At 35.3% G+C, this 27,937-nt stretch overlaps 5 protein-coding genes and 1 long non-coding RNA gene across 7 annotated transcripts; 3 read left to right on the plus strand and 3 right to left on the minus strand.

The window, feature by feature from the left end:
• The first annotated feature begins 518 nt into the window (after positions 1 to 518).
• Positions 519 to 1,002, plus strand: LOC147935692 (uncharacterized). Its single transcript, XR_015567816.1, has 2 exons — positions 519 to 651; positions 799 to 1,002. It is a non-coding gene; the product is annotated as an uncharacterized LOC147935692 (long non-coding RNA).
• Positions 1,003 to 5,066: 4,064 nt separating this feature from the next.
• Positions 5,067 to 7,333, minus strand: LOC104719913 (cytochrome P450 84A1-like). Its single transcript, XM_010437897.3, has 3 exons — positions 6,882 to 7,333; positions 5,963 to 6,604; positions 5,067 to 5,846 (listed from the first exon to the last, which is right to left on the minus strand). The coding sequence occupies exons 1-3, from the start codon at positions 7,146 to 7,148 to the stop codon at positions 5,220 to 5,222; spliced, it is 1,536 nt and encodes a 511-aa protein (XP_010436199.1). The 5' UTR covers positions 7,149 to 7,333; the 3' UTR covers positions 5,067 to 5,219.
• Positions 7,334 to 16,471: 9,138 nt separating this feature from the next.
• Positions 16,472 to 19,085, plus strand: LOC104719914 (SH3 domain-containing protein 2-like). 2 transcript variants are annotated; one of them, XM_087468036.1, is made up of 10 exons: positions 16,472 to 16,773; positions 17,144 to 17,272; positions 17,378 to 17,447; positions 17,533 to 17,684; positions 17,771 to 17,872; positions 17,975 to 18,175; positions 18,263 to 18,325; positions 18,396 to 18,554; positions 18,648 to 18,722; positions 18,813 to 19,085. In XM_087468036.1, the coding sequence occupies exons 1-10, from the start codon at positions 16,714 to 16,716 to the stop codon at positions 18,927 to 18,929; spliced, it is 1,128 nt and encodes a 375-aa protein (XP_087324162.1). In that variant the 5' UTR covers positions 16,472 to 16,713; the 3' UTR covers positions 18,930 to 19,085. The 2 variants fall into 2 exon arrangements, with proteins under 2 accessions (XP_087324162.1, XP_087324163.1); XM_087468037.1 differs by lacking the exons at positions 16,472 to 16,773; positions 17,144 to 17,272; positions 17,378 to 17,447 and having other exon boundaries at positions 17,546 to 17,684; positions 17,764 to 17,872.
• Positions 19,086 to 20,283: 1,198 nt separating this feature from the next.
• On the plus strand, positions 20,284 to 24,053 carry LOC104716181 (protein DETOXIFICATION 47, chloroplastic). The gene is made up of 12 exons (XM_087468038.1): positions 20,284 to 21,077; positions 21,635 to 21,729; positions 21,823 to 21,931; positions 22,013 to 22,068; positions 22,158 to 22,213; positions 22,286 to 22,424; positions 22,525 to 22,731; positions 22,809 to 23,048; positions 23,134 to 23,211; positions 23,341 to 23,412; positions 23,512 to 23,574; positions 23,660 to 24,053. Exons 1-12 carry the CDS (start codon positions 20,690 to 20,692, stop codon positions 23,759 to 23,761), a joined length of 1,605 nt encoding a protein of 534 aa, XP_087324164.1. The 5' UTR covers positions 20,284 to 20,689; the 3' UTR covers positions 23,762 to 24,053.
• On the minus strand, positions 24,010 to 25,458 carry LOC104716182 (uncharacterized). The gene is made up of 3 exons (XM_010433557.3): positions 24,861 to 25,458; positions 24,382 to 24,600; positions 24,010 to 24,298 (listed from the first exon to the last, which is right to left on the minus strand). The coding sequence occupies exons 1-3, from the start codon at positions 25,338 to 25,340 to the stop codon at positions 24,230 to 24,232; spliced, it is 768 nt and encodes a 255-aa protein (XP_010431859.1). The 5' UTR covers positions 25,341 to 25,458; the 3' UTR covers positions 24,010 to 24,229.
• Positions 25,459 to 26,161: 703 nt separating this feature from the next.
• On the minus strand, positions 26,162 to 27,890 carry LOC147935693 (uncharacterized). The gene is made up of 4 exons (XM_087470225.1): positions 27,840 to 27,890; positions 27,254 to 27,798; positions 26,596 to 27,136; positions 26,162 to 26,209 (listed from the first exon to the last, which is right to left on the minus strand). Exons 1-4 carry the CDS (start codon positions 27,888 to 27,890, stop codon positions 26,162 to 26,164), a joined length of 1,185 nt encoding a protein of 394 aa, XP_087326351.1.
• Between the last annotated feature and the right edge of the window lie 47 nt (positions 27,891 to 27,937).

Raw genomic sequence — 27,937 nt, forward strand, 5'->3', positions numbered from 1 at the left:
CAGAATTATTTAAACCTTTTTCTTTCTTTAAACACGTGTGTTCCATGTATTAAATATATAATTTTCAAGATATTGTAACTTCTATGTTGAAGATTCGAAAACTAAATTTTCTATTCCATGGATTTTTTTTTCTTTTCTTTCTTTCTCCTGTATATAATAACTAAGTAAATATGTAGAGTTGAAAGAAAAAAAAAAACAGGAAACCAAATTTGCATCGTTTATCTTCCGGGCTTTCCTAGAGAATTATATAAACGACAAGAAGTTTAAGTAGTACGATGTCGGATGCCTCAGACGAAGTTGTGGCGAGACCTTCAGACAAAAATATGATTGTAGGCGTAAATGATGTGATCACACGAGCAGTATTGCTTAAGGTTGCAATCATTTCGATCTATGGCGTTGCAAGAGGATGGGATAGTGTGGTTGCAAAAGAAAAAATGAGTTTCAGCTACTTTTTTTTTTTTTTGACAATGAGTTTCAGCTACTTTTTTTTTTTTTTGACAATGAGTTTCAGCTATTTTATATTAAGATACTTTGGATTTTTGTCAATGTATGTTTATGTTTTCAGATTGGTTTGTTGTTTTCTCCCCACGTATCGACCACACACGAGTCTCAAAGGCCCGAGAAAACTGGCTTGCCATTATCTTACAAATGGTAAGCGTGTTATGTTTTATAGCTGTTACACATGGCAGAGGTGGGATGTATTTTACCTTACTTTTGGTGTCGTTATCGCCGCAATCTCATTGGCTCAATTGCTTTACGGCACGGATAAGCTTTGGACTTCCCGTTTTTTTACTGTAGTCATGCTTGGATCTATTTGGGGAGTTAGCGGTCTATATTTTGATTCTCATCATATTGCGTCACCAATAACCTTATGTTGTATCTTAACTGGAGTATTTCAAATGATGGTTACGGATAGCATTTACTCTGAAGAAGAACTAGAGTGAATGATGTTACGGAGTGAATAATAAAATTAGATTACATATATTTTTGACATTGACATTACAGAGGAAAACACTCATTGTTTGTCTTATTATTTTTTTTCCTGAGCTTTTGTTTCTCATTTTTATTATTCTAAAAACAAGTCATATGTGTTCTTTTTATTGGTCCGGAAAAAGTCATGTGCGTTCGAGGTTAATATTGTATTATTTCTGAATTTCGTTTGTTCGTTTTTTTTCTAGTCAGGGAGAATTCATGTGTACCAGTTTAATATATATATTTTTTTTTTTGGTAGGAACCAGTTTAATATATATTGTAGGCGGCATTATTAGTAATAATATGCGTCAGCCGTCAGCAACTTAGATATTAGTTCAATATTGTACGCAACATTAACAATAAATAAATATCAGTCGGGAATTCGGATAGTTGTACTGCGTTCATAATTTTAGTTAGCAAGAAGCCATAAGTGCAAAAGACATAAGTTGACGATTCAATGTGGAGAAAATTTGTATTTTCTAGTATAAATAGTCCGATGCATTAAATTCGCTCGTTGAAATATTGGTTAGTGTTAAAGACCACATAAACAAATGAAAGAGAAAAGAAATTATAATATGGATAGGCAATGTCCATCCAATAGCTCTATAGATCTGAAGATTTACTATCTGAGTTAACCAAAAAAAAAGTATTACATGAATGGACCACGTGGCATCGTGTACTCTCTGTATTTTGACGTGAGTATTATTACTAGTCTTCAGACTCTTCACTTAACAATTAAGTCATGTGTTCTTCTTGGTCGGGAAGAAGTCATGTATTCGAGATAAAGTCAAATTGTGTATTTTATATAAATAGTCCGACTCATTAAATTAGCACGTTGAAATCTTGGTTAATTTCTGAAGAGCACATAGTACAAATTATATTAAATTAAGTAAAATTAAAATTAATTTAATTAACTACTAATAAATTATGGAAGATAAAATCTTTTATAACATGAAATATTAATAAACCAATAAATGTCTTCTGTGGTGTGTTGTTACTAAAAATAAATATCCAAAAGGGTTACATGAATGGACCAAGTGGGTCTTCTGTGGTGTGTTGTTACTAAAAATAGATATCCAAAATTAGGGCTGGTTACGGGACGGGTACTCTTGAATTTTCTCATACCCTTTACCCGATCTGACCCTAACGGGTAATAGAAAAAAATTACTCGTACTCGACCCGTAAATAACGGTACCCGAAAAAAAATAGTTGACCCTTTAAATACCCGACCCTTTATCCTTACCTGGACAAATGAATATCCGATAAAAAAATTGTCAATAATCGCAATAATAATTTCATATTCCAAAATCCGAAAAGGAAAAATTCATAAATGTATACAACATATAGGTCCAAAAATTAGAAAATTACAAACTTAAAAAATAAAAATAAAATATTAATTTAATTGGGCGTCGTATATATTATTTCAGTTGGAGTAAGTTGAACTTAGACTTTAACTTTAACTCTATAATATATTTATAAATTAATAATAAATAATAATAATACAAAATATTAAAGAGTATTTACGGGTTGGGTAACAAAACGGGTAAAATGACGAGTAACGGGACGAGTATTGAAAACTAAACTAATACCCTATACTCGTCCCTTACTCACGAGTAATATAATTATAATACCCTTTACTCGACCCTGAAGCTGTGGGTATCCTTTTTTTGGGACGGATACGAGCCGAGTAACGGGTCAAATACGGGTAACGGGTATTAGTGCTAAGGCCTATCCGAAATGGTTACATGAATGGTCCCATGTATCTGTCATTTTCCGTGGGCGTTGGCAAATTTAAAGTTGTGAAGTTTAATAACCATAGGCCTTGATTGGTGAACACAATCAAAACTGCACAAGTGATACACCTTTAAATTTTTACCAATCACAAAAAAAGTTATTACTGTCTTCGTTTTTTTGTATTCTTTCGGAATGTTGTTTTGTTCGATTTGTTAAATTGAAATTTGACATAGTCAAGGGAGAACTCATGTGTACAAATTTAATATTGTATGCAGCATTGATAATAGTAATAAATTAATAATAATGTGCGTGAGCAGCTCTCAGATAGTTTACTATTGTATGCGACGTTAATAATAATACAATCGGCAATCCAGACAGTTGTGCTGCCTAATGAACAATGACGAATGTTGAGGATGCTTAAATTCAAAGTGGAGAATGGACCAAGTGGGATTCATGTGATCATGTCTCTGTCGTCAGTTCCGTTGGCGTCAGGCAAATTTAAAATTGTGGAGTAATACTAGTCTTCAATTAATTTAATAATTTTCTTTAAATCTAATTTCCATCACCACCTTCAACTTTATTACTAATCTTCCTATCTTATATAATAAAGTAAGGTTTTCTCTAAACCCATACTCTAAAAAATTAGACACATAGACACTCTTCATTTTGACATTTGTTATCTTTAAAATTAAATTATATAATTTTTGTTAATTTCAACTATAATAAAAAAATCAAACTCAGATATACTATTATTCATCTTTTATAGATTCATATTAAAAATATATATGAGTACATTTTATTTTAAAGATTAAACTAAAATAATTTAAAATTCATATATTATAAAATGTTGTAATTTAAATCCATATATTGTTCTACTTATATTTTAAAACACAATAACAATCCGAAAAGTCAAACATTTAAAATGCACAATATCATTATCAATGCAATATATTATATTTATGGCTAAAATGGTAACAAATCTAAGCCGGTTTAACAAATACATAAGCTCATGGCCATATGAAAAATTCACATTTTTACATATATTTTTAATATGAAAAAATAAATTAACAAAAAAAATAATCAAAATCTATGTAAAATATAAGCAAAACATAAGTAAAATACTTTGATTTACAGAAAAAACCAAAATAATAGTAAGATGTTAGTTTATGTTATTTATTCAAATAGAATAGCGATTATTTGACAGATATCATGATTCTGTTAATGATTAAGTTTTTTTTATGATAGGTTTAGAACTTTTATATTTTGTTTATTTATAAATATTTTAGTCAATTTAGAATTGACATGTATCAACATCTTATCTATACAATTGACATGTGTTACGATCTTGTTAATGAATAATTTTTAAACCAAAATTTATAAAATAAAATATTCTTGTTCTTTTTTAGATGATTTTTTAATTGTTTTTTATTCTAAATAGATGATTTTGTCACTAATCTATGCAAAATTAATTATATTTTATAGATTTTAAAATTTTATATTTTGTAGATTGTTTTTTATTAGTTGAATTGTGTGAAGTAAATAGTAAATGATGTTTTTGATTAGAAATAAATAAAAAATTAAATGATTTATTAATTTGTGTGCACAACTCTAGAAAATCATCTAAAAACGGACAAAATAATGAAATATAATACTTTTCAAGACTTTGTGTTTTAATGTTTAGAGACTTGAGAGACAAAATTTATATTCTATATTCTATGATCCAAATGATGAATGGAAATTCTTATTTCTCTTGTATATATAAATGCTTGGTCAGAGGTAAATCAAACTTTCTTGTCATCTTCTTGGCTTTTCAAGGGAAACAACAAACATAAAATTTATATGTCGGGCGAAAAAACGATGTCTGATGCCCCTGATGAAAGTGTGGCAAAATTTGAGTTTATAAATCATCATGTTTAGTGGATTCAAAAAATTTTAAAAGTTTGAGTTTACATGTTTAATTAGCCATGGAAATTCGGTTTAGTTGGGTTATTCGGTTAGGCATATTTGAATTTTCAATTTTTTTGTTATTTAAAAGTCCTGCCAAATTGAACTGAATTAAATTTTGGTTCGAGTTATCCAATAATTGGTTTATTCAGGTCAGTTATAGAGATTTAAATCAATCCGAATTGAACCGATTTTTTTTCTTTCCTTTTTCAGTTAATTTGAATCTTGTATATTGAAAGCCTTGAGATGAATCCACAAATTTTTATACGCAAATTATAAACATAGCTAAAAAAAATACATCTCTTATATACATGACTGTATGTATTGTATGGTGTTGAAATGAAAGCTATGTATTGTAGATATTATAGAGGTCCAGTCCATTAGAGTTTTGTTAGCCCACCTTAGTTTTAACCACATAACAATAAAGCAAACATTCATTGAAAAATAAGCTTGGAAAAAACAATGTTTAGCAATTAATCATGGAAACCGCAAACAGTTTATAGAATAAGCACTTAAGGAGTGTGAAACAACAACACCACCATTTCAAACTGTAACATTAACCCAATTCTTTAAATCACCATCGGGCACTTTAGCCGATAGCTCGGAACGGCGATGAGCCTGGTGGCTCTAGGCGCCGTGAGACCGAACATGTCAGTGATATCCAGATCCCCGGAGTTAGCTCCTTCCGGCAACTCCCAGTTAAAAGAATGAAGCATGTGCGCGACAGCGAGCTCCATAGCATAAAGCCCTAGCTGCATGCCCGGGCACGATCTTCGACCCGACCCAAACGGTAGATACTCGAAATCACTACCTTTGAAATCCGGAGCCTTGCTATCCATAAACCGACCCGGTTTAAACGCATTTGGTTCAGTCCAAACCGATTCGTCACGCCCAATTGCGTACACATTGATCATGACCCGAGAATCACGAGGGATTGAGTAGCCGGAGACGACGGAATCCGCTGCCGCCTCGTGGAGGAGAAGCGGGATCGGCGGGTGTAGCCTCAACGTCTCTTTCATGGCGCATCTGAAGTAAGGAAGGTTTTCGAGATCAGACTCGTGAAACTGACGACTCAAACCGATGACGTCGGCGAGTTCTTGCTGCAGTTTCCTGAGTTCGTGAGGATTCTTCAACAGCTCCGTCATTGCCCATTCAATCGCAGACGCCACCGTTTCAGTCCCACCAAACATAACATCCTACCATAATAATTATTCAATTTCGTAATCAATCAATATGACATTATTATTATATATATATAAAAAAACAATGTAACATATGTGGTTTGTAATATTAATCTAGTTAGGGTTATTACCATGACAAGGGCTTTGATGTTGTCTCTTGTGAGTCTAAGTGATGATGACTGAGAATCATTAGATAGATCACCACCATTCTCGCCACTATAAAACGCCATTAGTTCATCAACCATGTCATCGTCCAAGCCATCATCATCGTTTTGTCTAGATTCCTTCTTTTCGATATGCGCATCGATGATTCTGTCTATGAACCCATCCAACGATTTCCGTGCGTTTTCTAACCGCATGGTGAAACCGCGGTTACCAAACCATCTCATCCACGGTAAGAACTCTGTGATATCAAATGCACCAAAGAGCTTCGAGAACTCCTGTAGTATCTTCACGAATTCGTCCTGACCGTCGCGAGCGAAGGAGCCAAATGCGGCTCGATATGTTATGTTCCGCGTCAAAGCGAAAACCAGCTCGCCAACGTTAACCGGTAAACCGGTTTGTTCGGTAAGCGTTTGAACCATTGAATCGATTTCTTCTCGTACCGAAGCCCATGATTCGGCCCGCCTTCTGCTAAAGAGCTTCATCACGCAAATCTTTCTCATTTGACGCCAAAGCGGACCGTAGTTCGCAAATGCCATATCCGCTCGGTTGTAAGTAAGATATGAAATCGCTACGTTAGCCGGTCGGTTTGCAAAAACCACATCTTGAACCTAGCATAACCGAATACACATTTTAAAAATATGTTCAAATCTAGAGATTTACATATATAAGCAACCCATATGAATTTTTTAAAAAATGAATTAATATCTTTGGAATTTTAATTTTAACTATATCAATTCACGATTTTATTAGTTATCCGGACCTTATATGATGGTGGTAATCTACTAAAAGTGTATAACAGTATATGGGACTATAAATTATGAAGAAATACACAAAACATGTAATTTCAAAATATGTCTAGAAGATTTAAATAAAATCACTAATAACCTGAAGAATTTCTCGAGCCATCTCAGCAGTTGAAACGGCTACAATATGAATTCTACCCATCTGAAGGTGTAGGAGACCACCATATTGTTTGGCTAACTCGGCCAGACCACGATGACTCAATTGGTTTTTAAGTTTCAAGTTTCCTACTATTGGGTATCCTCTTGGACCAGGTGGAAAGGGAAGACACCGATTTAACAAAACTCTAACTAAATACCAAAGAAAAATTAGAAAAACATATAAGACTGGTGAGCATAGCAAACAATCCATCTTTTTTCTTTTACTGTTTTGTTCTAATCAGATAGACAGGGAGCGAGAAAGTGATTGTTAAAAGTTTTTTTTTTTTCTTGTTTTTGTTGTATGGGTCACACATACATGAATATCTTTGGCTGTTAATCGAATATACAGAAAATAAAAGTTCTATAAAATTTTGGTGGCTATTTTTTTTTTTTGACAACATTTTGGTGGCCATTTAATTACTAAATATTTGCAAATATGGTATTTGATTTATTACTTGCATATAGCTGTGTATTATAAAATAAATAACTAAAAAATGAAATATTTGTTTCCCTTTTGAGCATTTAAAAGATAATTTCTACTTGGATATCAATCTTCTTTTGAATTGGAGATCTAATCAATTCCTTACATTTTTGATAAATTGTATAAATTATAAGATATCCAAAGTAATATCAAATATGTAATCTAATACACATTTACATTATGATATATGATCTTCTTTGTAAGTGTCATTTTATAATATTACATTTCCAAATTAAAAATTAAAATATACTATTTTTTCTTTTCACATTAAATAATTTTTTTAAATATATAATTAAGAGTTTTGGAATCTGTTAAATTAAAGGTGCAAACAGAGATGCTTATAACCAGAAGAGCTTTAAATAATTCTTAGGAGGTAATATATGACACTTTATAATATATATACAATATTTAAATCCTTTATATTGAATAAAAAAAATCAAACCCAAAACTATAACATTTATAGCATCCAAAACACTAGTCTTATTTTACTAAAATGTTCACTTCATATTTTCTATAATTTTAACAATTTAAATAAATATCTTTATAAAATTATATCACTTTATACTATAAAACAATAATATTAATTTATGATGTTCCTAACATTACCAATGTTAATTTTACAGATGTTTTACTGTAATAGTTCTTGGAAAAGGAGTCTGTAGGATTTAGCTTTAAATAATAAAATTACGAAATAATTAAACATATAATACTCCTTTTTTTGAACAAAACAAAAAAAAAAACTACGTTTTAGGAGTTATGTGACACGTTACTTGATCACTTATTAAAAAAAAAAAAGACTTTCAAGGTTTTCAAGGTATTTTAATGCTTAGAGATTTGATCAAGAAAATTTCTATTGTATGGGTCCAAATGATGAAACTTTTACTTCCCTTATTTATAGATAATTGGCCTTAGGTAAACCAAGCTTTCTTTATCATCTTTGTATTCTAGATTTTTCAAGAGAAACAACAAACATAAAATTTAATATGTCGTCGGGTGAGAAAACAATGTTGGACGCTTCAGATGAGGTGTGGCAAAAAGAACTATAATTTTTGGAGTAAATGACACGTTTACACGATCATGGATTGTTTGGTGCGGGATTTAGCACCCACGACATACCGATCTAAACCGAAGGTAAACTAAATAGACTTTGCACATTAACTAAACCGAGGGACTCCCTTTTGGGCTAGCTAAACGGGCCTATAAGCAGAAGCCCGGCGAAGTCACTTGACCGACCTCCGAGACCGCCCCCTAAGCCCGACTTGATCATCAGAAGAGGAAATTTACCATATTTGAAGATCAGAGATTTAAGGAAAATAGACTTATTTTATAATCAATGTATTCATATAAATAGAGAGATATCCTCTCATTGTAAAGGATCCAGCAATTAATACAAGAACCCTAGTTCTTCTTTGTTCTTGAGAAAACCCTATCTTCTTCTTTAAGAAATCATAACCCCTCTTTATTTTCTACCTTTAATCCATTGTTTTAGAGGGAGATCTTAAGTGAATTTGTTCCCCACTCAAACAAATTCATTGTGTGAATTTTAGATTCAACAATTGGCACCGTCTGTGGGGATCCTTACACAAGTTCTACGTTTTCTCTCTCTACTACCAAACCTAAGACAAACCAGAAGATCAAGTTCAACCATCCGAACCGCCTCCTTGCAAGGCGAGTTCCCGGCAGTTCTCAACGAACTAGAAGACGAGTAACCTATCTACGGATTGCCCCGAACAGTAGCTTTCCGTGGAACTAGATTTCGTTCCAATCCGAGCTCTCGTCTGAATGATATTGCAGTTTCTCTGCAACATACTTTATCCTTCAAATATAGATTCGTCTGTTTTCAACCAGCCAGCCTCGGGATCGATTTTCCGGATGCGTACAACGAATAAGGTCGTGAATAACCTATCTATGGATTGCCCTGAAAATAAGCTTTCCATAGAACTCAATTTCGTTTTAATCGGAGTTGTTTTCAGAGAGATATCGTCCTCTCACTGCCGCATATTCTATATGTCAAAATTAATATAGATCTGACGGGTCCCGACCAGTCGATCTCCGTGACGATTTACCAGCCGACTCCGCCGAACTGGGTTATGAATAGCCTACTCATATATCTCCCCGAGAATCATATTTCCATAGAAACCAGTTTCATATTGATTGGACATGTCTGCCGAAAAATATCACCGTTTGTCTGCAGCATACACAATCTGTTAAAACACAGATCCGTCTTCATCGCACCATGCAACCTTCGGGATCGATTTCCCGACAAATTACTATGACCCAGATTACGCACAACCCATTCACGGATAGGCCTTAGAGTCAACTTTCCGGAGAAGGCGACCTTAACCCAATCCAAAGTGTCTATCGAAAGTTATCGCCCTATTTCCGAACTGACACATCCTGTTCAAACTATAGTTGTCAGTTCGTCATCCCGACTTGGAGAGCAGTTTGCCACCGATCTAGATGGAACCTAGAGCCGGTATACATATCATTCTGAAGCTAAGAGGTTTATATTCCCAAAAAAGCCAATCTCAACTCAGTCCGAAGTGTCTACCGAAATTAATCACCCTACTTCCGAACTGAAGCATCCTGGTCGATAGTCTAGCTATCAGTTCTCCGTCATGACTTGAAAAGTAGTTCGCCGCCGATCTAGAATGAAACAAGAATCGAGATACAAATAAACTTGAAGCTCCGAGACTTAGCTTTCTAACAAGATCAACTACGCCTCAATCGGTGCTCTGTATCTCAACTTACGACCAATTTGCTTGAGCAGATGCGGCCTGTCCGCAATTGTCAGATCGTCTTACATCATGACGATATTCCCAGCAATCAATATAGAATATGTAGTCAATCTGCATATCAGTTTGAATCCCCGAGTCTCATCTCTCTTATGAGAACAACATCGCCTAGAGCCGAGCTGTTTCAAGAAATTTATCACAAATTTCCCTTAACAGGTGTGATCGGTCAAAACTCTAAATGATAGATCTGACTTGTCCAAAGAGCCGACTTTGGAAGCAATTTTCTGCCACTCTAGAAAGCGCCAGACGCCGATCAACATATCAGTTTGAAGCCCCGAAGATTATCTATTTAACAAGACCAATTTCATGTCAATCGGCTATTTCTACCAAAAGCTATCACCGTGTTTCTGAAGCAAACACATTCTGTCTAACACATTTATCGAGATAAGTTTTCTATACATTCATATATGTTAATTTACTCAAATCAGGTTGCGCTAGATATTCTCAAGCCATATAGAATCATCAAAACACATGAACTTGAAAATCATTATCACTTGATCATATGCATTTGATTTGATATCCCCTTTATCACATGCCTAGTATTCTTGATTATTTATTCCACAATAGAATTGAGCTCTATTATTACATGAATCGCTAGTGTAAGAGATCTCTTCAACATGATGGCATATATGATCAGTGTGAAGCAAGCAGAGACTTATCTCGCCAAAAAAAAAAAAAAGAAGCCGAGTTTTGTCTCGCAACCGAGCCACGCCTCGTTAAAAAACAAAACACAATCCGAGCCATGCCTTGCAAAAAAAAAAAAAAAAAAAAAAACGAGCCATGCCTCATATAAACTCAGTTCGGGACTCCAAACTCATTAGTGCAAAAAGCCGGGCTCCACGCTCGCAATTCAAGGATGAACATTTCTTTAAACGGACATGTTTAGCTCATCTTTAGACAACTTCTCAGTTTGTCCTTCAGATAACTGTTCAGTTCGTCTAGGGACAGCTTCTCAGTTCGTCCTTCAGACAACTGACTTCTCAGTTCGCCTTCAGACGACTGTTCAGTTCGTCTTCGGACAGCTTCTCAGTTCGTCCTTCAGACAACTGACTTTTCAGTTCATCCTTCGGACAACTTCTCAGTTCGTCCTTCGGACAACTTTTCAGGTCATCTTCTGACGCCTCAGTTTCAAGTCATATTCAGTCAACTTAGATTCAATTCGTCTTCAGATAGCTCCAGTTTTAGTTTTTCTTCGGACAGCTCCATTTTCAATCCGTCTTTAGACAGTTTCAGTTTCAGTTTGTCTTCAGATAAGTTCAGTTTCAGCTCGTCTGCATACAGCTTCGATTTCATTTCATCATCAAATAGTTTCAGTTCTGTTTGAATCTTTGTGAGTCATACAAAATCTTTCGACATCCTGGCCAGATGCCCCACTCGCGTCAAACCGCAAAAGGGAAATAAGTCGAGCCCAGTGTCTCGCTCCCCTCAAACTTTTAAAAGGGGAATAAGCCGAGCCTAGTATCTCGCCCCCTTCAAACTTTTAATCGAAGAATAAGCCGAACCCAAAGTTTTTATTTCGCACCTCAAACTCTCTGACGAGAGATAAGCCGAACCCAGAGAATTCTTTTTTGATTTGTCTCGCAAGTTCCGGTTTGGACGGATATGTAAGCCAAACCCAGAGTTTTAAATTTCGCCGTCCGACTTCCAAACTGGAACAAAGGAGGTAAGCCGAAGTCCCGTACTTCGCCCTCCACCAAAGCGCATGTACGCTTGGGTTAAATTACCCAATAAGGATTACTCGATGTAAGCCGGGAGACGTCCCGCCTCGTGTAAAATTCCGAATAGAGTGAAAACTTTATTTCTTGCAAAAACAATTCGTCCAAATAAGACAACTTCTTAGTATGTCTTCCGACAACTTTCCAGTTCGTCTTCGGAAAACTTCTCAGTTCTTCTTTCAGACAACTTCTCAGTTCGTCTTTGGAAAAGTTCTCAGTTCTTCCTTCAGACAACTTTCCAGTTCGTCTTCGGAAAACTTCTCAGTTCTTACTTCAGACAACTTCGAAAAACTTCTCAGTTCGTCTTCAGACAAGATTTCAGTTCGTCTTCGGAAAAATTCTCAGTTCTTCCTTCAGACAACTTCTCAGTTCGTCTTCGGAAAATTTCTCAGCTCTTCCTTGAGACAACTTTCCAGTTCGTCTTTGGAAAACTTCTCAGTTCTTCCTCATACAACTTTTTGTTTCAGGTCGTCTGCTGACGTTTCAGTGCCAGGTCGTCCTCAGACACCTCACTTCGAGTTCATCATTCATTTCGGAGACCACAAACCTAAATAGCCTGCAAAGATTGAGCTTCCTCTTCCGGAATTGCGAGCTAGCTGGTCAGCAATGAAGAAAGCGACCAACTTACAAAAAATCATTATGATATGCGACACGTCTCAACTTGGATTAGCAACTGCTATGGTGCGTGATGTGAGCACGAGATCGGACACGCGTCCAGCGACGCTCGAGCCAGACCGGGACACCTTTCGGACACTCGTATCACTCGCGGGAAAACTCAGACCAAGAGTTCATCCAGGACTTCAAGAAACAAGATCAACCACTTCGTCCAAGCATTCGTCCAAGAAGACTGAGAGATCGACGCAGCCAAGGCAACCGTCGGCGAGACCGTCCGTATGAGGGCGCTGAAGACGTTAGGATCATGACTCGTACTCTTTTTCCTTATTTCGGGTTTTCTCCCATGTGGTTTACCGGAGAAGGTTTTAACGAGGCGACGAGTCCTGACGCACAACATCAGTTCGCGTGCTCGGAATTCAGTTTTCCTAAAGTTTAGATCGAATATTTTTTCCTATAGTTTGGAAACTCGAATGGATAATCGAATCTACCAAACTGGGGGGAGACTAATTGTTGGTGCGGGATTTAGCACCCACGACATACCGATTTAAACCGAAGGTAAACCAAATAGACTTTAAACATTAACTAAACCGAGGGACCCCCTTTTGGGCTAGCTAAACGGGCCTATAAGCAGAAGCCCGGCGAAGTCACTTGACCGACCTCCGAGACCGCCCCCTAAGCCCGACTTGATCATCAGAAGAGGAAATTTACCATATTTGAAGATCAGAGATTTAAGGAAAATAGACTTATTTTATAATCAATGTATTCATATAAATAGAGAGATATCCTCTCATTGTAAAGGATCCATCAATTAATACAAGAACCCTAGTTCTTCTTTGTTCTTGAGAAAACCCTATCTTCTTCTTCAAGAAATCATAACCCCCTCTTTATTTTCTACCTTTAATTCATTGTTTTAGAGGGAGATCTTAAGTGAATTTGTTCCCCACTCAAACAAATTCAACATGGATGTTTATGTTCGCAATCATATCGACCTATGGTGTCTCAAGAGCATGGGATAGTGTGATAGCATACAAAGATGATATGAGTATCAGCTATTTTCTACTCAGATATTTTGTGTTCTTGTCAATGTATGTTTACGTTTTAAAACTGGTTTGTTGTTTTGGTCTCTCAGATCCACCACACACTACGTTTAAAGGTCGACCCATCTTGCTTGCCATTATGTCATTAATGATGAGCGTATCTATGTTTTATAACTGTTACACATGGCAGAGATGGGATTATTTTCTCACGTTAAATGTCATTATCGCTACAATCTCATTAGCTCAACTGATTTACGGCCTGGATGGACTTGAGACTGGTTGTGTTTTCTGGATAGCCATCCTTGTATCTGCTTGGGCTATCAACGGTTTATATTTTGATATTACATCACCAGTAACCATTTGTACTTTTTTCTACATTGCAATGTTTCAGATAATATTTATGTCAAACAAGTCTAATGATGTGAAATTTATGTTAGAAAAGTATCCGGCTAATCCAAATGATCACGCGATTGAGTGATTGCTGAATACATGGAAATTATTAAAGGTTAGTCTGGGTTTTTAAATTATCCATTAAAATTAATATTTTTTAAAAAAATATTAACATGTTGCTGTAAGTAAAAACTCTTTTTAAAGAATAAATATATAAATATATTTTAGTATGGTATAGTATTTCAAAAGTGAAACATTATAAATCTTGTATATTCAGAGAGCATTTCAGTTTGTCAAGGCAAATATGATCTGCAACTAGACAGGTTTGTTGGCTCGTGAAAGACAGGAGATGACTCCCAGCAGATTTTTATATGCAAATTATACATCTAAAATTATGTATATATACAAAGTATACGAAAAATGATTTTGATAAAACGGCAAAACAAAGTATACGAAAAATGATTTTGATAAAACGGCAAAACAAAGTATACGAAAAATGTATAATCATCATTATATATTTGATCAAACCTATTTTTTCAATTGATTACATATGCAACAATAAAATAATACGAAAACAAGCAACACAGGTCCTTTTTGTTTGGACAATACAGTGGCTTTGGGACTCTTTTTCTTGTGTTGCACGCCTTTAAAATGGACTACCGTACATAGGTATCTTTTCGATTTCAAGCGTGTGTTTGTGCATGCATTCGCGTTTTTACAAAAGCAAAGCAACATCTTTTTGATAGGTAGACAGAGACAGACATCGCATAACTATCCTAGTGCGGGCCCTATCTTAGTCAACATACTCTCATCTGCGCATCACACCACACCCGTATAATTAGAGTGTATCCAGGTTGATACCATCAAATTTGCATTTTGATTTTTGATTATGTTATTTAGTAAGTAATTGTGATTAAAAAAGCAACTTCTTCATGACCTAGTAGCTTTTTAACAGCATTATATAAAGAGAGATACTCGTTCATCGTCTTTCTTTATGACAGGGAACAATCCTTTTTTAATCATGTCTTTCTTTAAACACTCATTGGTTTAGTTATTAGATTTCATCAATTCCTCGGGTTCCTAAGTAACACTACAGAAATCCTTTACCTTCAAGCTTTTACCTGGTCTTTCAGTCGCTTACTTTTTCTTAATGTCTTGTGACTTTATCGATGAAGATCCTGCTTTCTTTTAATCTATGCTATTAAAGTGAACTTATTTTTTCGGTCAAAGGTCTTGACAAAACTCCAGAGTTAAGTATGTTTGAGCTGAAGTAATTTTAATATGGGTGACATTCCGGGAAGTGATTGTTAAAATTGAATAACACATGACAAAATCTTTAATTGTTAAAATTGACATGTTTCGCGATCACATGAGTTACTAACTTTGAAAATAAAGTTTATATAATAACATAATATTGAATACGCTTTCAAATCATTCACCGATTGAAAAACTTAAGAAAATTACATTAACTTCTCATTGATTATCTTATTTTTCTTATTTATGTAAATCACTAATTTTAACACTTTTTCAGCATCACTAATTTAAACACATTACTTTAATCACCTTTCTGTATAAATTTCGTTTTATTATATGATTATAATAAATAGTAATTATAATCCAATTGCAAATATTTTCTTTATTATTTGCTTATATTTTCCTATTGAAATTAGTAATTTAATAGATAACTTTCCTATTAGAATTAGTGATATAACAGATTACTTTTGATTTTATATACATTTTAAAAATATTAATTGTAATCCTTTTATTTTTAAATTTTTTTAATTTTTCTAATAATTATTAAAAAAAAAGTTTTTTCACACATGTTAAAATATTATCAATATACAGAACACATGTCGCGACTATATGAATTACTAACTAGGTTTATTGATTCCTGTTACTTGCATATACGTTTATCATTTTCCAAAACACAGAAAACGAAAAAAGACCGCCGACCGGCTTTTATACTCTATCTAAGCACGACATTTTTTTCAAGGTATTCATGGATGAGAAACCGCCCTTCATTGAAGAGAAGAAGCATATTAGGCGTCTGATGAAGTTTCTTCAAGATATTACTATTATTATTTTAAAAAAGTATACTAATTATTAAGTCGTTCAATAATTGTCAAGTTACTTATCACTTAGCTTGACTAATGTATAAGATGGAGTTACTGATGAGTTTCGTAACTAAAATTGTAATTGGTAAGTTGATGAGTAATTTGATATTTAGGGAGGCTAGCCTCCCTTTTCTTACCATAAAAAAATGCTTTCGGAAAAGATTTCTCAATTTATGTTATTAATGTGATTTCGCAGAAGAGTAATTTCGGAAGAAAAAAAAAAGCATCTCTTCTTTCAAAGCAGATGTGATGTGATACTTAGGACTTGGCAAATTACAGTTTAAATACAATAGTGTTTAGTGTTTACGTCTGCGTCATATTTAAACTTCATATACTAAAAAACTAGTTAGAGGAATAAAAAGACATTCGTCGGTAAGCAAATAAACTAATAAGATGATTCTTAATCTACCTGATCTGATGGTAAGCAAATAAACTAATAAGATGATTTACTAATAATTAAAAAAAAAAAAAAAAAAAGTAAATTCAAAATCTACCTGATCTGACAAGTACCCAAACGGTAGATTTTGATTTTCAAACACTTTTGTCCTCTCTCTCCTACCTGAGTTCGAATCAGAGAGAGAGAGAGAGAAAGAGAGATTAGAAGACGAAGAGAGACATTTTCTTTAGGAATGGAGACAATCAGGAAGCAAGCTTCTAAGCTCAGAGAACAAGTGGCCAGACAGCAACAGGTTTGGTTAACCCCGTTTTTCTTAAAAACCCTAAATCATTACATATCTCTCAAGATTGTTAATTTTTTAAGATTGATGGGCGATTTTATCAGCGGTTTTACTCGAATTTGATCCTGTTTTTGATCTGGGTATATATTATATGATGCTCTTACTTAAATTCGATTAGTATAAAGTTTGAAAGTTTCAATCTTTGGTCTCTCTCTCTGAAATTGATTTGATAAGTAGTTGGTTTCAATTGGGACAACTTTTTTTTTTTTTATCTTTGGTGCTATTGTTTTGATCTCTGGAAATTGATGCCATAAGTTCTTACTTTGAGCTTTTCAAAGTATGTTGATGTTTCTTCTCTGTTTTATTGTAAATCTTGCTGGAGGCTGTTCTGAGACAATTTGGTGGAGGTGGTGGTGGTTATGGAGGTTCAGACACTCTAATAACCGATGAGGAAGTGTTACATCGGCATCAGAATCTGGAGAAGCTTTACATCTCAACACGCTCTGCTAAGGTTTTTTCCAGCTTCTACTATCCCATTCTCTTTCTCAGTTACTCTTCTTTTTCATTGTGAGAACTAAGAAAGAAACCTTCAACTTTTACTTCTTCTTCTTCTCAGCATTTTCAACGAGATATTGTCCGTGGTGTACAAGGATATATCGTTACAGGATCCAAACAAGTCGAAATAGGTTATTTTCTTTTATTTTTGTCTCTAGTTTCTGTTATAAGATTCATATAATCGTTCTTCTGATTTGTTTTGTTTGCGGTTGTTAGGTACTAAGTTGTGTGAGGATAGTAGGAAATATGGTTCGGATAATACATGTACTAGTGGTAATACACTAACAAGAGCTTCACTCAGCTTCGCAAATGCTCGAGCCTTAATGGAGAAAGAGCGCGCAAATCTCTTGAAGACTCTTGGCACACAGGTTTTATAACCCTTTAATTTGGCAATATCTATTGCTGTTTTTTTATTTGCAACATAGCTAAGTTTTTACATGATGAAAGTTATTAGGTCGCTGAGCCACTAAGGGCAATGGTAATGGGAGCTCCATTGGAAGATGCTCGACATCTAGCACAACGGTATGATCGGATGCGACAAGAAGCTGAAGCTCAGGTACTCTCAGCAGCTCTGCTTTTTTTTTTTTTTTTTTTTGTTTAAACTTCTGACACCAAATTGTGTTTCTTTCCTCGCATAATTGTTCTTGAACCTACGCAGACTATCGAAGTATCGAGACGGCAAGCTAAAGTTAGAGAGAATCCTGGTAATCCCGAACTAGTAATGAAGCTGGAATCTGCTGAAGCCAAACTAGAAGACCTTAATTCAAATATGACAATATTGGGGAAGGAAGCAGCTTCTGCCATGGCTGGAGTGGAGGATCAACAGCAAAACCAAACTCTTCAGCGGCTATTAACTTTGGTACTTACGTGGACAACTGTTTTGGTAAGACTAGGAAGTTTTTTTTGGCTTCAAAATCATTTAACCATTATATGTTTCTATGAAAAGGTTGAAGCAGAGCGTAGCTACCATCAAAGGATCCTTGAGATTATTGAACGGCTCGAAGGAGAGGTATGTATATCTCCATTGGTCACATCTTTCTACATTGTTAATCTTCAAGTGATAATAAATGAATGTGTAGATGAGATTTGAGCAACAAAGAATCGAAGCACCTCAAACTCCACAAGTAGAGAACATCACATCTTCGCCTCCACCTTCGTATCAAGAAGCCAGTAATGAAGTCGATACTTCTCAAATGCATAATGGAACATCAGACGCCATGGGATACTTCTTAGGAGAGGTTAGTGTACTTGAAAAAGGTCATCATATCAGATTCGCAAGAGCTTCATTAATCTCTTGGTTTTGGTTTGCATATCTATCCTCTACCGCACAGGTCATGTTTCCGTATCAAGCTGATTCAGTTTTTGAGCTCAGCATATCAGTTGGAGACTATGTTGTTATCAGAGAGGTTAGGTTTCAAAACCAAAGAATATAATATTAAATCTTTGATCTTTGAGGACTTGCTCTCTCATTCGCAAGTCTTTATATGATGATCCAGGTAGCGAGTAGCGGGTGGGCAGAAGGAGAATGTAAAGGCAAAGCGGGTTGGTTTCCTTACGACTACATCGAAAGAAGGGATCGTGTCCTTGCAACTAAGGTCATCGAGGTCTTGTAATGGCTTCTTTTGGTGGGTTTCGGTGATTCTTGGAACACTAGTTTCAATTACCTCCTTAAACAAACTTGGTGGGTTACCTAGGTAGATTTATTTTTCTTCCTCTCTTTACTTACACAAAATCAGATCATTGAATCAAAAGAAACCTTAGCTCCGATATTCGTATGGGATTAAAGTAATGTATAATAAATAATACAATAATAGATAAAATTATTTTATATTAACATGATAAAAAAAATCAAAATCTAATATTTGCAAAAACAAGAGGATAAAAATTAGATTTTAGAAAGAAAAAAAAATACTCAAAATTTAGTGGCTATACCAACCATTTGATTGAAACTGGGGAGGTATTGGTTTAGGATTTAGAAAGAATTTTAATGACTCTATGTTCTTGCTGATTGTTAGAATCATAGAAAATTGAAAGTTAAAAATGAAGGATTCTAAGAGATTGTTTAGAAAGTTTTTTAAAATCTTGATGATTTGTTTTTTCTAATTTTGTAAAATCTTTCTATTTGATGAAAGAGTTTTTATGACTTTTGTTATGAAGGAAATGATATAAAATCCTAAACCAATAACATAAAATTTGAATTCATTAACAATTCAAGATTCTTTTGTTTTACTTGAATAACATAAAACTTTTAATAACTTTATAAAAATCTTAATCCAATAACACTAGATTTATCAAGATTTTAGATAACTTTTTACAAATCCACAACCAATAACACCAAATTTTTAAAAAGTTTTTAAAAGTCTTGATTGAATAACAACATATTTTACCTAATTTTTAAAGTCATTAAAATTCTTTCTAAATCCTAAACCAATACCTCCCCTAAAAGTATTCAACTAACGCTTTTTTTTTTTCATTAATATGTACACCAAAATAAGAAAATCGATTTTAATGAACAAAATTACAAAGAAATGGAACAGAACTCACGACGAAATTACCAAGAAATCGTTTTTTTTTAATATAATTTCCATTTTTGTAGTCTATAGCCATGAACATTACCTAGAAACTGACAAGAAGTCGCGTGGAAAATCGGAAATGTCACATACTTTTCTTTGTGATCCCACTGCAAACAGAAAAATTAAATGAAGTCAAATCTCTTTGTGAAAATTATAGTCTTTCACATATGAGAGATTCAAACTAAAATGAGTACGACATCATCATATATCACATGTGTAAAATTATATTTTTAGCCATCACATTGAAGTCAAGCTCGAGAGAAACTTGTTTACTAATCTGATAGAATCATATTTTACCTTTCTTTCTTTTAAATGAATAAATCAGAAAACAACACCATTGACTGAAACCAAAAATAAATAAATAAACAACACAGCGTAGTCTTTAATTACAATAGTCACACTTAAAAATCAACAATACAAGTCTTTTCAAAGTCTCTTAACTATATAACAATACAACTATACAATGTCTTTTAATTGACCAAATCAAAGACTATGAGAAGACTTGTATTGTTAATTTGAGTGTAAACATGATTACAGACTATGGTTTTTTTTTTCTTTTGATAATTTCTTTCGATGGGTATTTTTATAAATTGTAATTTCGCAGAAGAGTAATATAGGGAGAGCAGCACGTGGTAAACAGACTAGTATATAGTAGATAGTTTGGGTTGGGTTCTGTTTTCCGTATACAAATCTCGAGGCGCCAAAAACCAAAACAAAAGAAGAAAGCAAAAAAAAAAAAAAAAAATTGACAGCGGTGTGATCAGATTCCCCGATTTGTCTCTGAACCAGATCAACCAAAAATGCTAATCAAATCCCAAAGATTGACTCTTTTCTCTCCTCTCTTTACCAAACCAAGAACAATTCCGGTTAACTCCCAAACGCTGATCCCTGAACCGGTGCTAACTCGGAGAAAACTCCGTGCGATCACCGCAACTCCGACTCGACGTAGGATCATATTAGAGCGAGTTACGAGGAACTGCGTCGGAATTGATCGGGAAATCGAAGAAGAAGAGGAGAAGGAGGAGAAGCAGAGAGGGGATCTGGTGAAAGAGAGCATATGGGAACAGATGAAAGAGATCGTGAAGTTCACAGGTCCGGCTATGGGGATGTGGATTTGCGGACCCTTGATGAGTCTCATCGACACCGTCGTCATCGGCCAAGGAAGCTCCATCGAACTCGCTGCTCTTGGTACGCTTTCCTTTTTAGTCTTTGTTTGTTATATTTTCCGGTTTAATAGGAACCGGCCTGGTCCCCGAATAGTAATAAAGCTGCAACATGTGGAGTCCTAGACTGTTGTTTGCTCTGTTTAGAAATCTATTACACAGATTTTGGGAACCCATGTGGACCTTTCTTAAATCTCTCTTTAGAATGCATCTATTACACTTGTTTTCTGAAACCATGTGGACCAATAATAGTTTTCAAAACAGATTAAGAAATTAGGTAAGTGTGTCCCATCTATCATTCATCTTTTTTTTTCCAGCTAAATCATTAGTTTTGTCATATGTGTCGGTTTACCATCTTCAACATTTTGTATTTTCTTGGGTAATAACTCTTAAAAACGTTAAAGACCGTTTATTTAATTATTATGCATTTGATTTATACAAATTTGAATATTCAAGAGTCAAGACCAATAACATAATTCAGTGATAAAAATAATTTCATTATTTAATTTTGGTGAGAACTACGGTAATTAAAAGTGTATTTTTTATACGATCTCTGAGAAAATTACCGGTTTAATTAAATAGGACCGGGAACAGTACTATGCGACCACATGAGTTACGTCTTCATGTTCCTCTCCGTGGCTACATCCAATATGGTCGCTACTTCTCTTGCCAAACAGGTTCTTTACTTTTTCACTCTTCCAACTTTGTCTTCTTCTTCTTTTGTTTCTTATGTGGAAGGAAACATCTCACATGTTATTTCTTTCTTGCAGGACAAGAAAGAAGCACAACATCAAATCTCTGTCATGCTCTTTATTGGATTGGTTTGTGGACTAATGATGCTTTTGATCACTAAATTATTCGGACCTTGGGCTGTTACTGGTAAAACTTCTTTTTCTAACAAAATATGCTTCCCTTTTTATGTATGAAATGTATTTAGACTTTTGTCATGGCTTTTTGCAGCTTTTACAAGAGGGAAGAACATTGAGATTGTACCTGCAGCTAACACATACATTCAGGTTCTTCTTCTTCTGATCATTATTCTCTGTTTCAAATTATTCTAATGAATGATCTCTCTCTCTTTAACTGCAATCTCTCTGTCTCACAGATTCGAGGCTTAGCGTGGCCATTTATCCTTGTTGGATTGGTTGCTCAAAGCGCAAGGTTTCTTAACACTTTCCTTCTTATTCAATTAGCTTGATACGTTTGAATGTTTGATGTGACAATCTGTCTCAGTCTTGGAATGAAGAACTCATGGGGACCTCTTAAGGCATTAGCTGCAGCAACGATCATTAACGGTCTTGGAGATACAATTCTATGCTTGTTTCTTGGACAAGGTATCGCGGGAGCTGCTTGGGCAACAACTGCTTCTCAGGTAATATAAAGAAGCCCAAAACTTTTACAATGCAAATAAAGATGATGCATAAGACATTTCATTACAGATGAATTAATGTTTTTGTGTGTTATGGTTATAGATTGTTTCCGCTTTTATGATGATGGATTCTCTGAACAAAGAAGGCTACAATGCTTACTCCTTTGCGATCCCTTCACCGCAAGAACTGTGGAAGATCTCTGCACTTGCTGCACCTGTTTTTATCTCCATTTTCTCCAAGATTGCTTTCTACTCCTTCATTATCTACTGTGCTACTTCCATGGGAACTCACGTTTTAGCAGCTCATCAGGTATGTACTTTACAAAGTAGAGATCTTTACGTCTCTATGTCGGATGTTGAGTATTTATACATCTGTTTTTTTATTAGGTGATGGCTCAGACGTACAGAATGTGCAATGTTTGGGGTGAGCCACTCTCTCAAACGGCTCAGTCATTTATGCCAGAGATGTTATATGGTGTGAACCGTAACCTTCCCAAGGCTAGAACATTGCTTAAGTCCCTACTGATTATTGGAGCCACGCTTGGATTAATCTTGGGAGGTATCGGAACAGCGGTTCCAGGTCTGTTTCCTGGGGTCTACACACATGATAAAGTCATCATAACCGAGGTCTGTTTTTGTGTTTCAAATCAACATATGTTTCATATCTTTTTGATTCTATCATGGTCTAATATGATCCTTGGTCTGTTGCCAGATGCATAGATTGCTTATACCTTTCTTCATGGCGTTGTCTGCATTGCCTATGACTGTATCCCTCGAGGGTACATTGCTGGTAAAAATTACAAGCTCTTATTCGAATTCATGGTTTATTGAGAAGCAAGCAACTGAATAAATCTTTAGACTTGTCTAATCTTGAAACAAGATAGTATACTTAAACTAAACGTTGTTTATTGTTTACCAGGCGGGACGTGATCTCAAATTCGTCAGTTCTGTGATGAGTTCAAGTTTCGTTCTTGGCTGTCTCACACTAATGGTACTTTAATGAGCCTTATCATAAACCCTAGTGAAGATTATAAATTTGAGCAACACTAAAATGACTTTTTATTACTATTGTTGTTGATAATGGACACAGTTCGTGACACGAAGTGGCTATGGTTTACTCGGCTGCTGGTTCGTTCTCGTCGGATTTCAATGGGTAAAGATTTGTATACATAATGTTATCAGAGATTTTCTCTTCGTCGAAATCTGCCTTTTAACCAAAATATGCTTTAACATTGCAGGGTCGGTTTGGTCTGTATCTACAGCGGCTTCTTTCACCTGGAGGAATACTTAATTCGGATGAGCTAAGTCCATATACGGCGGAGAAGATCAAATCCATTTAAGTCTCAGTATGATTTGTGCCTGAGTTGTTGCTAACTATATCTAAGAGTATGCCAATAAATGGCTAATTATGATATATCAAGCAACAAAAAAAAGGTAATTAACATCCGAGCTCTGAGGCTCTAGAATCCATCTAGATTCTACGCTTTTTGTCAACATTTTTTTTGGGTCAGAGCTATGTAAGTTTAAAGTATAATAGACAGATAATATTTAAGAGTGGTTAGTTCAATCAATTAGGGAAATATCATAATTGTCATCACGTTTGTTTCAACGTAACAAAATGTTTACTCAAAATTGTCTTGTTCCTTCGACGACACACTGATCGGCATTTCTTGTTCACAACATGGTTAAAGCTTCCCAACAAGGGATGATTTGGCTTACTACAGATCAGTGTAATTGTTGTATTCTTGAAGAAAATGAAAATACATTACTAGTGTTGAGATGATAACAAACAAACCAGGTAAAAAAGTTCAAGCCGTTGAAACTCTACTTCCGCCTCTGCGTCCACGTCCATCAGGTCTCTCTGAATACTCTCTTCTCTGCAAGAACCAAAAGATTGAGTGATCATAATATTCAAAACTATATAGTAGAGTAATAAGCGGTTTTAATCGGGGATACTTACAAAGGGTTTAGTGGGTCTAGTGTTTGTGTATTTCTGCCTTCTACTAATTGACATTCTCTCAACTTCCTTCTTCTTCTCCTCTGCTTTCATTTTGGTGGGACTAGGCCGATACAATATCACAGTCCGCCCGATTTGCCCTACTGCTACCGAACCAGTCGCTTCCTCCAAATGCTGAACCGCATCCTCTAGCTCATCGGGTGATGTCTTGCGTATTTTCACCTGTTAGCCGTATAAGAATTAACAAGAGACTCGCTCAAGTAAGTACTCCCTTTTCATAGATCAATCAAACAACATAAACAAATCAAGATTCCAAATACTCTAAAATCCCTAATCAGGTAGAAGAATCATTCCACTTTCATCTAATAATTTCATACACCAAAGATGAACACAATTACCAAAAGGTTACAATTCCTCATTAGGCCTAAAGATTGAAAACGCAAAACGTTATCACAGAGAATAGAACATTATAAAGTTGGTACCTTTAAGAGCTCGTTCTTCTCGAGAGTCTCGAGGAAGGAGAAAACCACTGAGTCAGTAACACCAGATTTGCCTACGAGTTGACATTTCAATTTATCACCCAAACTATGGGCGTAAGAAGCCAATTCCTTCTTCTCCTTTATCGACAACTTCAAACTCGACCCCCGAGCCTTCTTCTTCATCTTCTCTGTTTTCTCTTCCTTATCTTCTAAACCCACCATCTCCGATTCCGAATCTTCAATTCCTCTCACGGAGGAGACCACTCCACTATCCAGCTCTTCTTCTTCGAGTGAGGTAGAAGGAGAAGGAAGAGACTTTGAGGAGAATGGTTGAAGGCGAGGCTTGCTGGACTGAGAGATTGAAGCGGAGAAGCAAAAGGGTCGAAGGAAGAGACAGACCGAAGACGGTGGTTTGGGATGTCGGAGAATATTGTGGATAAGGTGAGTCGATGAAGAAGACGATGTTGCTGTCACTCTCTCCATTGCCACCACCAAAACAACAATGGGTTTTGGGTTTTGGTTTTTTTTTTTTTAATTATAAAAACCCTTTTAAAATGTGTTTATTTCACAATTAAGACTGGTAGCACTAATTAAGACCATCATCTTACGGTTTGTTTAGGGTCGTTGTTTAATGGGCCAAAATAGGCCCAATTATGACCCATTTTTAAATGATATTCTCTCTTTTCCTTTTTTGGGTAAACAATGTCATTCTCTACCTTTTTTGGCCACACGCTTTTCTGCAAAAAAAAAAAACAAATTGAAAAAATTGGTACGGACCGACACAGATCAGAGATTGATTAAGATTTTTTAAAATAAATTTAATGTTTGATTGATTTTTTTTTTTAATAGCCTAAAGTAATTTCCATTTTCAGGTATGTTAAAGCTATTGATTTACTTACACCACGTATTTTGTTACTCGACATGTCAAGAGGAATTTAAAGATCACACCACATGGCACGTGAGAAAGGAAAAGCATGCACGTGAGCCAGCTGTGAACTCACTCAAGCTTAAAAAAAAAAAAAAAAAAGTGAAAGCTATGACTACTTTAGCTTCGAGATGTATTTATCGCATTCTGGTTATTCATTCAATCATTTTTTTCTGTTGTATATAACTTACAAAAATACTACACAAAAATGTGTGTGTGCTGCTGATAAAATACAATAAAATGTGAGTGAGATGTGTACAGATCTCTGGACCTTACAGTAGAAAAAAAGAAGAAGGGAAATTGATAGATTTTTTTTATATCTTTAAAAAAAAAAAAACATGTCGAATATTTTGGTTTGAATCAGAAGCATTATCCAAATTTACGTGTTCCCCCAAGAGGCTAAGACGATTTCCAATAATTGACGTTTCTGTTCAAAATTATTGTTAGAAATAGTAATTATTACTACTATTATTTAAGGAAACACAAGATTCCACATGATAATGCTTAAGCACTACATATGTCGATCCTCAAATGAATGAATACTCGATTTAATGTTAATTACTTTGAAAATGAAAGGAAACAATTTGGTTGGGTTTTTTGGATCATACAAGTTAAACGTTATGTATCGTACTCAATTCTAAAAATTTTTAAAGGATGTTTGTTGTTGGTATATCAATTAGCCTTAGATGTCAAATCAAAAACATGAAAATTCAATTTAGCGTTAAATCAAAATAATAATTAATATACCAATATATGTCCTTTTTTTTGTTCAAACACTTGATTCATTAAATAATTAGTGGCCAAGCCCATTACAACCGAGTGTAAAGCCTCCTTTGCCAAGGAATCAACTTTCTCATTGTTTGATCGGAGAGTAAAACGAAAAGAAATAGAAGTGAAAAAACTAGAGATATTCAGGATGTCGAAGAGAATCCCGTGGAGCTCCTTTGGTTGGATCTCCGAGTTAATTGTTTGGACCAGATTCATCGAGTCGGAAGCAAGAGAAAGGTGGGTTATCCCCAATAGTTTGGCCGATTGAAGTGCGTTTAGGACCGTCAAGCCTTCTGCGATGATTGGTGATGCAATATTTGGTACAGTCTTGGATCCTTGATCGAAAACTTCTTCAAGATGGTTTGCGAAGGTCCATCCTAATCCTGCGTTTTTTGTGGTGTTCCAAGCTGCATCCGTGTTGCATCTGGTGACTTCTCTTCCCAGAGGGTTCAGTATCAGCGGCTGTTGGGGCTTCAAGGTTGGTTTTATGGCACTCTGGCTTTGGATCCACTCCTTTGCCTTGCCAATGGCATCTGTAATGGCCTCGATAGGGCGAAGGTGCCTATCCTCGAAAATCTTCTTGTTCCTATTATGCCACATAAACTAGAATATCCAAGGGACAAAGCTTACCTCACCCGTACCCACCGGGGGTAGACATTTTAGGAGTTTTGTGGCATCGAAGCCCTTTTGGAAGCTAGAGAACCGATCAATCGCCAGTGAACATGCACATGGGATTAGCTCCCAAATTTGTCTGGCGAATCGACATGTGAAAAATAAATGCAGGATCGTCTCATCCTCTCCGCAGTGTGTACATTTGGCATCCGTGAAGATATGTCTTTTTCTAAGGTTCTCTCCCACTGGTAAGGCATCCTGAAGTGCTTTCCATAGGAGGACTTTTATCTTAGGGTTGCATTTAATTTTCCAGAGGCTTACTTTCCAATCATAATCACTTTGACCTTGAGGCTCAACAATGCAGATTTCCTCCTTGTTTAGTGCTTCGTAGTAGCCAGATTTAACCGTGTAGAGTCCAGTTCGCGATGGTAGCCATGACCATTTATCTAATCCGCCTAGTTTGCTCGGTTTCATGTTGAGGATTTTGTTTTCATATCCCGGAAGAGTACGTGTTATTTCTTCCAAATCCCATTCTTGAGAGTCCCCGTGGAGCATGTCAGCAACTTTTTGTTGTTGTGAGTTTTCATTAACTGGACCTATTGGTATTTCCGGCTGTTCGAGGGATAGCCAAAGATCCTTCCAGAGAAGAGTTGAAAGCCCATTCCCAATGAGTCTACCAATATGAGGTTTGAGGAGGTCTCTTCCCACACAAATGCTCCTCCACCCATGTGATGCAGAAGTTGGGACCACAAAATCCAGGAAGTGGGTATTTTGA

Source organism: Camelina sativa, chromosome 10 (assembly GCF_030686135.1).
Source record: "Camelina sativa cultivar CO46 ecotype springtype chromosome 10, ASM3068613v1".
Lineage (NCBI taxonomy): Eukaryota > Viridiplantae > Streptophyta > Magnoliopsida > Brassicales > Brassicaceae > Camelina > Camelina sativa.